General features: G+C 44.3%; 1 protein-coding gene across 1 annotated transcript in view; it reads left to right on the top strand.

Moving 5' to 3' along the window:
* The window catches only part of asb18 (ankyrin repeat and SOCS box containing 18), a 63,807-nt gene that overhangs the window by 2,847 nt on the left and 43,333 nt on the right, over positions 1-17,627 (top strand). The window contains exons 2-3 of the mRNA XM_059965967.1: positions 9,010-9,021; positions 11,165-11,285. Coding sequence (XP_059821950.1) covers positions 9,010-9,021; positions 11,165-11,285 — 133 coding nt within the window. The remainder of the gene's footprint in view (positions 1-9,009; positions 9,022-11,164; positions 11,286-17,627) is intronic.

The raw sequence follows: 17,627 nt of genomic DNA, 5'->3' as shown, positions 1-17,627 counted from the left end.
ACGAACTGGAAGGGGTCGCCTTGGGTTTGCAAAAACCTTTAGTTTTGTAAAGCTCTAGTTAAGCAGCATCTAAACTATTGTATTAGGTTCTCATCACCCTCAAGATAGGAAGGATGTCAAGGCTTTGGAAAGAGGTTTACAGGGATGCTGCCTGGATTAGAGGGCATATGCTATATGGAGAGATTGAACAAACCTGTGTTGTTTTCTTGAGCAGTGAAGGCTGAGAGGAGATCTGATAGGTTTAAAGGATTATGAGAGGCATGGATAGACAACCAGTATCTTTTACCCGGGGTTGAAATGTCTGATACCAGAAGGCCTATGTTTACTGGGAGACGGGGTATGTTCAAAGAAGATGTGCAGAGTAAGCTTTTTAAAACAGAACGGTGAGTGCATAGAATGAGCTAACTGGGGTGGTAGTGAAGGCAAATACGACAGGGTCATTCAAGAGGCTCTTAGATAGGCATGTGAATGTGCAAGAAATGCAAGGATATGGCCTTTGTGTAGGCAGCAGGAATGTTCAGCACAACATTGTAGGCCAAAGGCTTGTTCCTGTGTTGTGTTCCTTGTTCTGTATTTATCAATACCAATGTGCCTTGCTTATTAATGCATGGAGCTTGAATTTTTCATTTTTAACTAGATCCTGCTCCTCAACAAGGAAACGATCTTTTTTACTAGCATCAATATAATACCATGTCAGCAATTGTTGAAAACCATGGGGAAATTTCACTTTAATTTATAATGTCTAAGATTGCATTGCTTTCTCAATCAGATGTAGGCCATTGACCAATCCCCAGACGTGTTGCTCTGTGGTGTGATGTTAATGACTTTGTCACCCATTGTCACTTTGAATGTAATGTGAATTTGAATGCACTCATGCTGTCTTAAAACTTGCACATTGGTTGACAATTTTGTTAAGTCAAAAAAATACTGGATTTTGTGGAAGTGGGGGAAAAAAAACACCCTTAAACAAAAAAGGACTCAAGTCCTATTACTGTCAATCAATCACAAAATATCGGGTTATGACGACATTGCTGTTCGTGGGAGCTTGCAGCACACAGATTGGCCAATGTGTTTCCTGCAGTTAAAAAAGTTCTGCACTTGAATAGTACTTCATTGGCTGTAGAATGGCTCTAGGCCACCTGAAGCTGTGAAAGAAATAATCTTATTGCAAGCTGTCTTCTGCATACAGTTCAATTGAAAGAAGGAGTTTTAGAACATCACAAGGCACTTCAGTAATTATAACCAACAATTAATTGAGGGAGGAGCATTGGCCAGGAACTCAAGGACGCAAGAAAAGATGCTTTCATCCTTCCCTGCCATTCAATATGATTATGGTTAATCTATCTCAGACCTCTACTCCTCCTCTTACCAGATCTCCACAGCACTTGATTCCCTCAATCTTTCAAATAATTATCTTAAATACTTACAGTGATCCAGAGAAAAGGGAAATTTCTATGCATCTCGGTTTTAAATGAACAGCTTCTTATCTCTCCTTGTTTGAGACTCTTTCAGTGGTGAAAACATCTTGACATCTATCCTGTCAGGATCTTTTGTGTCTTAGTAAAGTCCCCAATCATTCATCCAAGCTCCCAGACACAACTTGATTAGCCTCTCTTGATATGTCAACCATGTCATCCCAGGAATTAGCCAGGTGAATCTCCTCTGAGCTCCTGTACCTCCAATGATGCTATATCCTCTTGCCTTGGGACCAAAACATTGTAATAGTTCAGGTGTAGGTTTACCACCACTCTGTCCTTCCCAATGATACTGTGGAAGGTTTACTATCACCCTGAGGGGCCTGATGGGGTTTCAGTAAAACAGCTCGAGCAGAAGGCAATTTTTTTCATGCACAGTACTTCCTCGGGTACTGTAATGAAACATCTCCCTAGATCTGTGAGTGTCAACCCATAACCTCAGATTGTATGGCAGGAATTCTCCCAGTCAGCCATGACTTCTGAGCTCTCTTTAACCACTGAGATGGAGTTCTTAAGGTTGATAACTTGTCTATCTCCATTGCTGATGAATTAGACAGCAGATGGACCGGTGGAATGTCATACCTGATGGAAAGATAACTACCATGGACGGTCCAAAGCCCAGCTGCAAAAGGAGGAGGATTGGACATGGGGCTAGCAGCCCCATTCCATCAAAATCCATCGCTAGAGAAACTCCAAAGACCACATCCCTGGGATGAGCTACACCTGGGAATAACTTGAAAGACTGTTCCAGGACAGAGGACTCTGAGGACCCTATTGATTGATAGGGTTGATTGATTCCTGTGATGGCGGGACTTTCATGTGAAGAGGGACTGGATCGACTGGGCTTATACTCACTGGAATTTAGAGGATTGAGGGGGGATCTTATTGAAATGTATAAAATTCTGGAGGGATTGGACAGGCTAGATGCAGGAAGATTGTTTCCGATGTTGGGGAAGTCCAGAATGAGGGGTCACAGTTTAAGGATAAAGAGGAAACCTTTTAGGACCAAGATGAGGAAAAACTTCTTCAGACAGAGAGTGGTGAATCTGTGGAATTCTCCGCCACAGGAAACAGTTGAGGCCAGTTCATTGGCTATATTTAAGAGGAAGTTAGATATGGTCCTAGTGGCTAAAGGGATCAGGGGTACGGAGAGAAAACAGGTACAGGGTTCTGAGATGGATGATCAGCCATGATCATACTGAATGGTGGTGCAGGCTTGAAGGGCCGAATGGCCTACTCCTGCACCTATTTTCTATGTTTCTACATTTCTATGCCCCTGTAGGCGTGATGGGCTTAAGAAGATGGAAAGATTGTGGAAATATAGGAATGAATTTGCAGCAATGGATCTTCTACAAACACTTTAGAGGTTCTGTAGGATGAAGTGACTGATCATGAATGCATTTTGCTTTTGTGGGTGGGCTTGTTGCCGCAGCAACGCTAGACTTACTTATCTTCCTTTGGCATATGACTGTAAATCACCTTAACCTCCTGCTCCAACAGGTGCTACAGGGGAACATTAATAGAAAAAATAATTTGTTTCAACTGCCCCCATAATGGATTATTAAAGCAAGGGATCATACACTTGGGATTACACAGTGTCTTAAAGGAGTAAAAAGATCAAGGAGTTTGAGGGAGTGAATCTCAAGGACTGGGACCCAAGCTGCTGGAGTAATGAAAGTCAGACATGGGCAAGCTGTCACAAATTGAGGAAGGGAAGATATCTTGATCGGAAGTTAAAGAGAGAGGGAGAGGTGAGAGTGACCTGGAATGAGAATTATCGAGGCATTTGGAGATTGGGATCCAGGACAGATCAGTGAGCATGGGTCTGAAGGAGCAATACAAATTTAGATATGGGCAGCAGAGAAAACATTCTCAAATTCATTGGAATTACCCAGACTTTCTCAAAACCTAGAGAAATTGTTTATCAGCACTCTGGGTGTGGGAGGAGAGAGAAGGATTGTTGGCAGCAAGGCAGCCCACTGACTAAAGGCAAGTTCCATGAATGCCAGGTTTATATTGGACATTCACACTCTGAGGGTGGTGTTTGTAAAGAATTAAGCTGGGTATTTTATTTTAAAATCAGCAGGGAATTTTACCCATCTTCTCTGCATCTACTTCTTTTTTGACCATATATAACTGCTATAAAGCATATATAGGAGCAGAAGTAGGCCATTCAGCCTGTCGGGTCTGCTCCAACATTCAATCATGGGCTGATGCAATTCCCCACTCCCCTGCCTTCTCCCCATACCCTTTGATGCCCTGGCTAATCAAGAACCTATCTACCTTTGCCTTAAATGCACACAATGACTTGGCCTCCACAGCCACTTGTGGCAACAAATTCCACAGATTTACCACCCTCTGACTAGAGTAATTTCTCTGCTTCTCTGTTCTAAATGGACACCTTTCAATCCTGAAGTCGTGCCTTCTTGTCTTAGACTCCCCTATCATGAGAAATAACTTTCCCATATCTAATCTGTTCAAGCATTTTAGCATTCAGAATGTTTCTATGACATTCCCCCTCATTCTCCTGAACTCCAGGGAATACAGCCCAAGAGCTGCTAGATGTTCCTCATATGGAAACCCTTTTATTTATGGAATCATTCTGGTGAATCTTCTCTGAACCCTCTCCAATGTCAGTATATCCTTCTTAAAATAAGAGGCCCAAAACTGCACACAATACTCCAAGTGTGGTCTCACAAGTGCCTTATAGAGCCTCAACATCACATCCCTGCTCTTATATTCCATACTGCTAGAAACGAATGCCAACATTGCATTCGTCTTCTTCACCACCAACTCAATCTGGATGTTAACCTTCAGGGTATCCTGCACAAGGACTCCCAAGTTCCTTTGCATCTCTGCATTTTGAATTCTCTCCCCATCTAAATAATAGTCTGCCCGTTTATTTCTTCTACCAAAGTGCTTGACCGTACACTTTCCAACATTGTATTTCATTTGCCACTTCTTTGCCCATTCCCCTAAATTATCTAAGTCTCTCTGCAGGCTCTCTGTTTCCTCAACACTACCCACTCCTCCACCTGTCTTTGTATCATTGGCGAATTTAGCCACAAATCCATTCAACCCATAGACGAAATCATTGACATACATCGTAAAAAGCAGCAGTCCCAGCACCAACCTCTGTGAAACTCCACTGGTAACCGGCAACCAGCCAGAATAGGATCCATTTATTCCCACTCTCTGTTTTTTGCTGATCAGCCAATACTCCACCTATGCTGGTAATTTCCCTGTAATTCCATGAGCTCCTATCTTGCTAAGCAGCCTCATGTGCGGCACCTTGTCAAAGGTCTTCTGAAAATCTAAGTACACCACATCTACTACATCTCCTTTGTTTACCCTGTTTGTAATTTCCTCAAAAAATTGCAGTAGGGCTGTCAAGCAGGATTTTCCTTATTACTTTCTGAAAGATAAGATTCACAGGTGCATCAAAATGCTCAGTGAAATGCAATTTTTGCATCAAACTAAATCAGTGAGGAGTGTGCTGGGCAGCCTGCAAGTGTTGCTGTGCTTCCAGCAATCCCACAACTCACTTACCCTAACCGTATGTCTTCAAAATGTGGGAGGAAACTGGAGCAGGCAGAGGAAAAACACCCGGTCATAGGGAGAACAAACAGAATCCATACAGACAGTGGTGGGAATTGAACCCTGATCCGTTGGCCTTGTAATGTGACTGTGCTAAGTGCTGCACCACCATGCCACTCCCAGACCTGTGTCCTGAACTGTCTGGAGTCCTGATACAAGCACATTGAAAACACACAGACTCAGCCCGCTATTTTTAGCCTCTTACAACACTGAAGTCATGGGGCTGGAAAGATATCAGTGCCCTGTTGCTAGGTGCTGGTCGGAATATTGGAATACTTTGCATAGGAGAAAAGCACACTTGCATTGAAAAGAGCCAAATCACAGCGAAGCTCAAAGAGCTTGTGACCCATTATCTTGTTCCAAGTTTGACTGCACACATATAAGGTCATAAAAAATGAGACACCTGCATTTAAAGCCAGCCCTCTCAGCACTGAAGCCGTAGGGTCTTATGGGGAGTACTCCCTTGCCAACTTTGAGCCTTTTGACCACCTGTCGCACTGGTACGTGTGAGCCCACTTCCCTAGGCTGAGGACTAAGAGGGAGTGGAGGGTTGATTTCTTATTGTAAGGGATAAGGGTGAGCTTCAGGCTCTAACAGTTTGCACCGGTGGGAGCCCTGGTGGCAACGGTGCCAGAGTCAGCCCGCTGCATCAGTCAGATGCTTCTGGTGACAAGTTTATTTACTGAGCAAGCCCAACTATATCATGGCAAGGCTAATGTGGTTTAGCTGGCACCCCATCCTCCGGGAGATGTATAACTCACATTTTTATGGCACCTATTGGAATGTCCTCAAGAGATTTAGAGCCAATGGAGAGCTTCTCAAATGTTATTACCCTTGTAAACACAATAAAGTAATTTATGCACAACAAGACCTCACATTGAGCTAAATGGCCAAATAATTGGAATTTAGCTTCTAGTTCACATGCTATTAATGAGCAGGTGTACAGAGCCACCTCATTGAACTGAATTGACTTTATTACTTACTTCCTTCACATACAGGAGGAGTAAATAACCTTTATGTTACGTCTCCGTCTAAATGTGAAATTTATAGTAATTTATTATAAATAGTATGTACAACAGGACAGTCAATATAACATAGAAATACTGTTGTATCAGCATGAATTAATCAGTCTGATGGCCTGGTGGAAGAAGCTGTCCCAGAGTCTGTTGCTCCTGGCTGTTATGCTGCGGTACTATTTCCCAGATGGTATCAGCTGGAACAGTTTGTGGTTGGGGTGATTCAGGTCCCCGATGATCCTTTGGGCCCTTTTTACACACCTGTCTTTGTAAATGTCCTATATAGTGGGAAGTTCACACTTACAGATGTGCTGGGCTGTCCACACCACTCTCTGCAGAGTCCTGCGATTGAGGGAAGTACAGTTCCCATACCAGGCAATGATGCAGCCAGTCAGGATGCTCTCAACTGTGCCCCTGTAGAAAGTTCTTACGAGTTGAGGGCCCACACCAAACTTCTTCAACCGTCTGAGGTGAAAGAGGCGCTGCTGTGCCTTTTTCACCACACGGCTGGTGTGTACAGACCACGTGAGGTCCTCGGAGATGTGGATGCTGAGGAACTTAAAGCTCAACCCCAGGTCCATTGATGTCAATAGGGGTTAGCCTGACTCCATTCCTCCATAAAGTGGCCACAGAGCGTAGATTAAAAAAACAAATAAGTAGTGTCAAAAGAGAAAAAAATAATGTCTGTGGGTTCTGATGATGGAGGGGAACATGTGTTCCAAACATGTTGAGTGTGTCTTCAAGCTCCTGTACCTCTTGTGTGATATCCTGGCTGTGCTGGTCCATAATGATTGATGCCATCTTTTTGAGGCATTGTCTTTGAAGATATCCTTAATGGAGCTGGCTGAGATTACAACTTGCTGCAGCTTTTTCTGGTTCTACCAGATGGTAATGCACCAGTTTGGGACAGGAAGAGAAGAAGCTAATGCAAGCTTCTGCACTTGGTTTTTCAGAATTAGGTGATGGGAAAAGCAGGACAGACAAAGAGCGTAAGATTTGACACAATGGACTGTCGTGGGAGAGGTTGCTGGTTGACTTTGAAGTGGATGGTACTCTGTCAGAAGTACAGGCATATTCCTCCTCCTCCAGTAACAACCTACAGCTTTTGGTTTCACATCACCCTCTCCTGCAAGAAGCATGACGTCAGTGGGATTCTCATAGTGCTTAATGCTGGCGGTCAGTTTGTGAACCGTGCTGGAGATGTGGTAAGGTGGTGAGTATGAGAGACCAGGGTGGTTCAGTGTGAACCGGTGTGCAACATTATTGAGTGTCCCACCTGCTGCTGTTAAAGTAAGCCTGTAACATACACAAAACTGCAGGAGGAATTCAGCAGGTCAATCAGCATCTATGGAGAGGAATAAAAAGTTGACGTTTCGGACTGAGACTCTTCGTGAAGATGAGGCCTGATGAAGGGTCTCAGCCTGAAACGTCAACTTGCTGAGTTCCTAAAATTCAAAGTACATTTACTATTAATGCTTGTGTTCATCTAGCATTGTGAGTGTGTTGCTCTGGGATTTCCAGCATCTGCAAAATCTCTTGCTTTTATGTAAATCTGTATTCTGATCGCTGTGAGCAAACAGTTCTATTCATATCTTAGATCATTGACTTTCTATCAGCATTGCAGCCAATCACCTGGATGAGGCCACTCATTATGTCCCTTTGTCCTATTGCCTTCTAAGTTGATATTAGTAGAGCTTCCTGGGATGAGCGATGTCGGGAGAAGTATCATATAGCAATATCATGAAGGCTCCCACCTGTTCTGCTTATGAACTGTTTGTCCCACTCCCATCAAGGAAGAGGCTACACAACATTCACATCAACTCAAAAACAGTTACTGTACTTCCCCCAAGCCTTCAGGTTGGTGAATGCCTCCAACATATACCCACCACTATATACGGTACACATCACCTTATGTACGTACAATCAGGCTACGCATATGACAGTTACTTGTACATTGTGTTTTATAGGAATGCTTTTATGTGTATATTCATTGTGTTTTTATCCTCGGTGTGTTTTGTTATGCTACATCGGATCTGGAGTAACAATCATTTTGTTCTCCTTTGCGCTCGTGTACTGAAGAATGACGATAAACAACCTTTAGTCTTGAAGCTTGCCATTCTCGCACCATGTCCCTCAGATACCCTTCAGCTAAGTTTGCTGTATATAGTAGTTCTGTACATGCATTGGTAACCCAGTTCAAATCCCACCGTGACAACAGTGGAGTTTCAAACCAAAAATTGTCATTAGTAATTGTTTTGTAGTCATAATCAGCTGAATGGTCATCATTCGATGACAAGGGGAGTCCGTGGATGGTGAGTCACTGGATCAGATGTCACTGCAAGCAGGAGGCGTGAAGGCCGGTCAGCCGGCGAGCCAGGAGTTCAGTCCGGGGGTCGATAAACCTGAAGGTCGATCGGATGTCCAGAGTCAAAGCCTGATATTTGAAGGCTGAAGACCGGATACTAGGGATCCGGAGGCCTGTCCTGGAGTTGGAGGACCATCCGCGTCTGTGGGTGGGTTGGAGGGAGGAAAGGGGCTTACATTCGCTGTTGTTGTGTTCAGTGTTGTTCTGCCAAGAATTGTGGCCGTGCTACCTTGACACCAGAGTGTATGGTGACGCTTGCGGGCTGCCCCCAGCACATACTTGGGGTGTTGATTGTTAACGCAAATGATGCATTTCACTGTATGCTTCCATGTACATGTGATAACTAAATCTGAACCTGAATCCCCTTCGAAACTACAAGGCATTATCATGGCAGAGCCAATGTGGCTTAGCTGACAATGTTTCATTCTTCAGGAGAAAAGTAACTTGCACTGTTATTGTGCCTGTCAGAAAGTCCTTGTGTGTTCTACAGCCAATGGAGATCTCCTCAAAAGTGGCTACTCTTGTAAACACAATAAACTGATCCATACGCAGCAAGGGCTTTATTTTAGTTGCTAGTTGAGAGAGAAGTATGAATCGGAATTCCAGCAATATCTCCATCCTTTCCTTCAAAGTAACGCCACTGGGTTTTGGATGTTCACAGAGTAAGTGCAGCAATGGTGTGGCATTTCTTCCGAACGCAGCGTTCCAAAAACCTACGGTTGAGAAGAGCTCAGCCTGAAACACAGGAGCTGCATTCAAACACTGGACGCTGGACTATGTCTCAGAACTGGATTCAATACTATTTATACCTTATGGTAAATAGCCGGTGGTGTATCCAGTCCCTATTTCTGGGTGTCGAATCCCAATATCGCTTTTTGGCCCTTTGGTCAAGGTCAAGTGTTATGCAGGGTAGCATTGATTTGGGTACCTCATCCAGGGAATGTTTGAGTTACTGTATCAGGGAACAAAATCCAGGCAGTAGACCCTGGTACACACCAAAGTTTCAAATCCACTGGAGCATCTGTTACAGTCTCTGAGAACTCTGCACTGGCAGTGTGTCCAGGTACCATTTCCTGTTAGCTTCCAGACCTTTCACTCTGGTATGACGTCAGGTACTATTCACATGATGGTCTGATAGTACTATGTTCTGGTGATACTGTATCCTAAAATGTATGTGAATTCCATTTCCTGATGTAACAGTTGGGTGATGTCTCCAGTCATTTCAGTGGGCCATACCCTCCTACAGTCCTACATCCTGTACTATACCCAAGAATGGTGTCCAGTGGTAGCTAAGGACATTTGCCATCTCACAAGTGCCTCCCTGCCTACAGTTCCTTAACTCTGGAGCTTGATCCTTGTCTTACCCAGCTTCCCCAAAGCCAAGTCCAGGGTTTAGTCAGGCTCTCTCTTTAAATCTCTCAAAATCTCTTCCTTTGGAAATCCAAAGCTCTTGACGTGGTAAGTTGTTGAATGCTTTTTCTGACTTCCCCAGCAGGTCCTTGGGCAACACTGACTCTGACTTTAACCAGCAAGATGCAGACACAAGAGATTGCAGATGCTGGGATCTGTGGAAAATAACGGACCACTTCACATCAAGAGCCTTTACCTATTCTGATTATCATTCTGAGTTCTCTGAGCAGAACTTGGGTCCAGATGAAGGGCCTCATTGTAAAATGGCAACTCTCCATTTCCCTCCGTAGATGCTGCCTGATCTGCTGAGTTCCTCATGAACATGGGAGATTCCACAGATCCTGGAAATCCAGAGTAACACACACAAAATTCTGGCATCTTGCGGCTGTTCTGCGAGTCCCTCCAGAGCTTTGTGTTTTAACCAACACAAAGTCATCAGACCATAACCAGTGTTCCGGTGGGTAACAGTTTCTCACCCAGGCTGTGAGCTTTCTGAACACAGTATATATGACAGCAGCAGTATCAGTAAAACTATTCTATGTTTAACTATATGTCAAAGTGCACTTTATGTCAACTTGTACAGAATGGCCCTGATGAAGGGTCTCGGCCCAAAGCATCGACTGTTTACTCTTTTCCAGAGATGCTGCCTGGCCTGCTGAGTCCCTCCAGCGTTCTGTGTCTGTTGCATCTACAGAATACTTTTTTTTAATCTGTTGATATTATTTTTGTGTGCTGAATGTGATATGTCCTGTGTTCGCACCTTGGTCCCTGAGGTCTGCTGTTTTCTTTACCGTACATATGCTTACAGTTGAATGGCAATAAACTGGAACTTGGGTTCTGAGTACTAGTATCGCTGGACAGCCTGTCCTCAATGGACTGAGCTCAAGCCACGCACAGCCCTGATCTGAGGGACAGCCAACAGCAGATGGGACAATTGAAAAGTTTTCAGTAAAATTTATTTGTCTGCTGTACATACGTGAATGAGACAAGTCATGCACCCATTCCCAGCACTGCCAATATTGAGATTGTTGCATGACTGCAGACTATTAATAGCGGCACAATGGTGGGTGAGCTGAGTGATACCAGGGTATTTATAGCATAACAATAGCCAGTGTCCTTCAGTATAATAGTGGGGAGACAAGGCTAAAATAAACTCCAGACACACAGCTCTTCAGGCAATGGACAGAGACCCTGTGAACCGGTCACAGATATTCCTCCACTTTGAACAGAAGCAGCATATCATGCCTTCCCGCGCCGTGAAGCGCCAAGGCCCGGAGACATTCCACCGCGCACTGGTGCAGGGAGATCTGCCGCTGCTGAAGTCTATGGTTAGCGACTACCACGAAGACGTCAACCTGCTGTTCGACATCTGCCACGATGAGATGGAGTGGCAGGCAAAACCCCTGGCGATCGGCATCTCAGGTACCTGCTGTGCATGGCCATCTTGGCTTTGGAATGGTGGGGTGTAAATAGACACAGTGAGGGGAAGGGGAGACTGCTGCTGCTCCCTGCCGCTCAGGAGAAACGTCGGCATTATCAATGGACATTGTGGAACTGAATGGGCAATCAGGGAGGCTGGATTCACTCCTGGGTGGACAGTCCCCTAGAATACATTGGCTAGGCTGCAGTACAGTGGCTGAGGTAGCATTGAAGAGTGGGCAGAGGAGATTCACCTTGATGTTGCCTGTAGCTATAAGAAGGAACTGGATAGCCTGAGCTTATTCTCACTGGAACATCATTGGAGGCTGAGGGGCGGAGTACAAAGGTTTCTAAAATGATGAGGGGCATAGCTGGGGCTGATCAAGTCTGTTTCCTATGGTAATAGAGTCTAGAACCCGAGGGAACATGTTTAAGGTGAGGGGGGGGGGGTGCTTAAAAGAGACCTGAGGAGTAAGTTTTTTTCCTTGCAGAGAGTAGTGACTATCTGCCAGAGCAGCCAAGTACAATCACGACGTTGTCTCGGAAGGGTGTAGAGGAATGTAAGCCTATTGCGGGCAAATAGAATCACTGTGATAGTCTGCATGCATGGGGAGGGCTGAGAGGGCCTATGATTCCTGTGTTTTAGAAACATCAGAAATATTGAAGAGACCTTTGATAGCAGGGAGCTGTCAAACGACCATCAAAGAAAGGGAGAAGAGTGTGGCTTTCAAATTGGCTGCCTAAGGTCTGGATACTGCAACAGTCAGATTTGGAGGGCAATTGGTATGCATGGCTGCAAATGGGCTTGTGCTGCTGTAGAGTAGTATTTATAAACATGGTTGATGGCATGCATAGAAATAGTGATGTGAAGCAGCCCAGACATGGGTACAACGAATAAATGGTAATCTCTAAGAAATCCAATACAGATTTTAAGAGAATCACCTGTACCCAGGCCAGGGGAGACCATTGATTTTATTCCATGGAAAGTGGTAGAGCCAAAATACCATTAAGTAAATTGAAAGGAAGTCAGACAGAGAGGGACAGAAGGATAGAACGAGTGTGGTAAGGAGCATTGGTTGACTGTTCTGTGTGCCTTGCACAGTGGGCCAGTCTTGTCCTTAGGATATCCCAGGATGCTTCACTGCCTGCGAACAACTGCTGCAGCACAGAACGAATCTCGAGAGTATTACAGCTAAGCTTGTTCACACCACGCTCCCGGTGGTGAACTACATATACCTGTCTGGACACTCCCCCTGCTGACTGCTCCTGTGGCTCCTCCCACTAACCCCTGTATAAAGGCGATTGGAGACTCTGCTCCTCCCTCAGTCTCCAGGATGTTGTGTGATGGTCTCTTGCTGCTGACGGTGCTATCTTCCAGCCAATAAAAGCCTATCTCGCCTCACGTCTCCGAGAATTATTGATGGTGCATCACTCCCTCAAACCACCGAGGATAAAAGACCAGATGATCTTTGAGGGAAAGATACTGTGCAGAATTTTATTACTTCTAATATATAGTTTATTCATAAAAGTATATGCAGAAATACAATACAGTTGGTAGCTATCTCTCAAGATTCATTGTAGCGTTAAAACAATGCATCCTACTTGTAAACATGAGGAAGTCTGCTGATGCTGGAAATCCAAAGCAACACACACACACACAAACACACACAATGCTGGAGGAAATCAGCGGGTCAGGCAGCATCTATGGAAATGAATAAACAGTATATGTTTCTTCAGGGTTGAGAAAGAAGGGGGAGGTGCCTGAATAAAAAAGGCGGGTGAGAAGAGGGGAAGGAGGCTAGCTGGAAGGTGATAGGTGAAGCGAGTGGGTAGGAAAGATCAATGGCTGGAGAAGAAGGAATTTGATAGGAGAGAAGAGTGGACCATGGGAGGAGGGAACCCAAGGAAAGCAATGGGCAAGAGAGGGGAAGTAAAAGGTCAGAATGGGGAACAGAGGAAGTAGGGGAGGGAGGATTTGTTGACCGGAAGGAGAAATCGATATTCATGCCATCAGGTTGGAGGGTACCCCGAAGGAACATAAGGTATTGCTCCTCTCCCAAGGGTGGCCTGATCTTGGCACAAGAGGAGGACACGGACCAACACATCAGAATGCGAATGGGAATCGGAATTAAAATGCTTGGCCACCGGGAAGCCCTGTTTGTGGTGGAGGTGCTCGATGAAACAGTCCCCCAGTTTACGAAGGTTCTCACCAGTGTAGGACAGGCCACATCAGGAGCTCCAGACACAATAGACAACCCCAGCAGATTTGCAGGTGCAGTGCCAGGGATAAGTGCCAGGAGGGAAATTAGTAGGGAGGGACGAATGGACAAGGGAATCATGGAGGAAGCGATCCCTGTGGAAAGTGAGGGGGGAGGAGGGTAGGAAGGTAGATGGTAAAGATAATTTTAATGGTAGGATTCCTTTGGAGTTGGCGGAAGTTGTGAAGGATAATTTGTTGGATGAGGAGGCTGATGGGGTGGGTAGGTCAGGACAAGAGGAACTATCACTATTAAGGCAGTGGAAAGATGTACACGAAATAGAGGAGATGTGGGTGAAGGCAACACCAATAGACCAAGGGGAACTCCATTATTGAAAGAAGGAGGACATCTCTGATGTCCTGGAGTAAAAAGTTACGTTCAGGGAGCACATATAGCGGAGACAAAGAAATTGAGAAAAGGGAATAGTATTTCTACAAGAGCTGGGGTGGGTAGAGATAACTGTGGGAATCAGTATCTTTATAAAAGCTGTCAGTTGACAGTTTCTCTGTAGAAATGGAGACAGAGAAATCGAGAAAAAGGAGAGAGATGTCAGAGATAGACCAAGTGAACTTAAGGATGGGGTGGAAGTTAGAGGCAAAATTGGTAAAATTGTTGAGTTCAGCATGGGTGCATGAATGAGGTCATCAATGTAGCAGAGGGAGAGTTGGGTAGTATACCTGGGGAAGGCTTGGAACGTGGACATAAACAGGCATAGCTGGGTACAAATGGCTGCCAACTGAGTTTAGAGAAAGCGGAAGTAGTTAAAGAAAAAATTGTTGAGTGTGAGGATCAGTTCAGCCTGATAGAGGGAGTAGTGCTGGAGGGGATTGGTTGGTTCTTTTGTCATTCTACTTGTGATGCATTAACACAACTCATGTTTCCTCTGTACCTGCCACCACTGTTTCTATTCACACCATCAAACTGTGTGAAGTGTCTGTACTTGGTCACAAATGCCAATAGGACAGAGCAAAAGGCAGACATTTCATAATGAAGTGTAAGATTTTAATAAAAGGACAATGCACAGCCAAACAGGACTGTTTAACATCACTGAAAAACAAAGAATAGAATAGGCTAGAGTTGAGTGGTCCTGGGTTAAAGCAGAATAAATGCAGTTAGGAAGGAAGGTGAGAAGCAGGACCTCAAGGGTAGTAATCTCTAGATTACTGCCTGTGCCACGTGACAGTGAGGAATGGAATAGAATGTGGTGGCAGATAAATGTGTGGCTGAAGAATAGGAGCGGGGGAAAGGATTCCGATTTCTGGATAGAGACCTCTTCTGCTGCAGATGTGACCTGTTCAAAATGGATGGGTTGCACTTGAATCCAAGGGAGACCAATCTTCTTGCAGGCAGATGTACTAGAGCTGTTGGGAGTGGTTTAAACTAATATGGCAGGGGAATGGGAACCAGTATGATAGAGCTGAGGATGAGCCAGCAGGTTTACAAGTAGGTGATGGGTGTAACGTGAATATAAGGAAAGACAAGCCAATAATTGGGTACAAATACAGACAAGCAAAGATTTAAATTGTACCAAGGGTGAAAAATGCAGGACTAAAGGTGTTGGATTTAAATGCATGTAGCATTTGGAATAAGGTGGACAAACTCGTGGCGCAGTTAGAGATTGGTCAGGATGATGTTGTGGACATCACTGAGTCGTGGCTGAAAGAAGGCCAGAGTTGGGAACATAACATGAAAGGATATGCTTGGTATTGAGAGGACAGGCAGGAAGGCAAAGGCAGTTGTGTAACTCAGTTGGTAAGAGGTGGAATTACTTCTTTAGAAAGAGTTGACATAGTCAGAGAATGATGAATCTTTGTGGGTGAAGTTAAGGATAAAAAAAATATTATGGGAATCAAGTATAGGCCTCTAACTCATAGCCAAGACGTGGGGTTGAGGCTGCAAAGGGAGCTGGAAAAGGCATGTAATAAGGGTAATGACACAATAGTATGGGGGGACTTCAATATGTAAGGGGATGAGGAAAATCAGGTTGGTGTTGGATCGCAAGAGAGGGAATTTGTTGAATTGCTATGAAATGGCTTTTTAGAGCAGCTTGTGCTTGAGCCTACTTGGGGAAAGGTTGTCTTAGACTGGGTGTTGTGTCATAACCCAGATCTTATTAGAGAGCTTAGTATAGAGGAACCCTTAGGAGGCAGTGATCATAATATGATTGAATTCATACTGCAATTTGAGAGGGAGAAATACAAGTCATATGTTTCAGAATCGGAATGGAATAAAGGAATTACAGAGGCATGAGAGAGGAGCTTGCCCAGGTGGATTGGAGGGGACACTGGCGGTGGTGAGGACACAGCAGAGATAGCTGAAGTTTCTGGGAATAATTCACAAGGCACATGATGTATAGGTCCCACAAAAGAAATTATTCTCAAAAGGCAGGGACAGGCCATCATGGCTGACAAGGGAAGTTAAAGACGACATAAAAGCCAAGGAAAGGGCATATAAGGTAGCAAAACTGAGTGGGAAGTTGGATGATTGGGAAGCTTTTAAAATCGAACAAGAGGCAACTAAAAAAGTTATAAGAAAGGAAAAGATGAAATATGAGGGCAAACTAGCCAATAATATAAAGCAGGACACTAAAAGTTTTTTGAGTTATATAAAGAGTAAAAGGAAAGTGAGAGTTGATATTGGACAACTAGAAAATGATACTGGTGAGGTAATAATAGGGGCAAAGAAATGGTAGATGAACTTAATGGGTACTTTGCTTCAGTCTTCTCTATGGAAGAAAAGCAGTGTGCCAGAGGTCCGTAAGTGTCAGGGAGCAGGAGTGAGTACCATTGCAATTACAAAGGAAAAAGTGCCAGGCAAACTGAAAATTCTTAAGGTGGATGAGACACCTGGATCAGATGGACTACATCCCAGAATCCCGAGAGAGGTTGCTGAAGAGATAATGGATACATTGGTCATGATTTTTCAAGAATCACTTGATTCTGGCATGGTCTGGAAGATTGCAAATGTCACTCCACTCTTTAAGAAGGGAGGAAGGCAAAAGAAAGGAAATTATTGGGCAGTTAGCCTAACCTCAGTGGGTGAGAAAGTGTTGGAGTCTATTAAGGATAAAATTTTGGGATACTTGGAGACAAATGATAACATAGGCCAAAGTCAGCATGGTTTCTGTAAAGAGAAATCTTCCCTGACAAATCTGTTAGTTCTTCGAGGAAGTAATAAGTAGGGTAGACAAAAGACAGGCAGTGGATGTCATTTACTTGGATTTTCAGAAGGTATTTGATAAGGTGCCACACGTGATGCTGCTTAAGAAGATAAAACCCTATGGTGGAAAATTCTGGCATGGATAGTGGAATGACTGACAGGCACGAAGCATCGAGTGGGAATAAAGGGGACCTTTTCTGGTTGGTTATCAGTGACTAGAGGTTTTCCTCAGGGGTCATGGATAATGGAATTGATGGCTTTGTGGCAAAGTTTGCGGATGACACAAAGATAGGTGGAGGGGTAGGTAGTGCTGAGGAAGCAACGTGATTGCAGCAGAACCTAGACAAAAATGGCAGATAGAATTCAGTGTTGGGAAATGTATGATACAGGTGTCCCCCGCTTTACGAATGTTCGCTTTATGCCACTTCGCTTTTACAAAAGACCTACATTAGTAAACTGTTTTCGCATTACAAAGAGGATTTTCGCTTTTACAAAAACTTTTTCCATATAAATTAATGGTTCTTCACTTTACACCATTTCAGCTTAAGGTTTCATAGGAATGCTCTACCTTTGTGGGGGGGGGGGGGTGGAATACCTGTAATGCATTTTGGTAAGGAACAGTAGTATGGACTATTAACTAAGAGAAGAGAAGGTTCAAATATCAGAAGTGCAGAGGGACTTGTGCAAAACTCCCAGAAGGTTAATTTACAGGTTGAGTCTGTGGTAAAAGAGGCAAATGCAATGTTGGCATTTATTTCAAGGGGAATAGAACATACAAGCAAGGAGATAATGCTGAGCCTCTATAAGACAGTAGTCAGGCCACATTTGGAGTTTTGTCAATGGTTTTGGGCCCCATATCTCAGAAAGGATGTGTTGTCATTGGAGAGAGTCCAGAGGAGGTTCACGGGATGATTCCGGGAATGATGGG

This window comes from Hypanus sabinus, chromosome 4, assembly GCF_030144855.1.
Source record: "Hypanus sabinus isolate sHypSab1 chromosome 4, sHypSab1.hap1, whole genome shotgun sequence".
In the NCBI taxonomy this organism is placed as follows: Eukaryota; Metazoa; Chordata; class Chondrichthyes; order Myliobatiformes; family Dasyatidae; genus Hypanus; species Hypanus sabinus.
The sequence above is the reverse complement of the archived record's forward strand: the minus strand, read 5'-3'. Positions and strand labels throughout refer to the sequence as shown.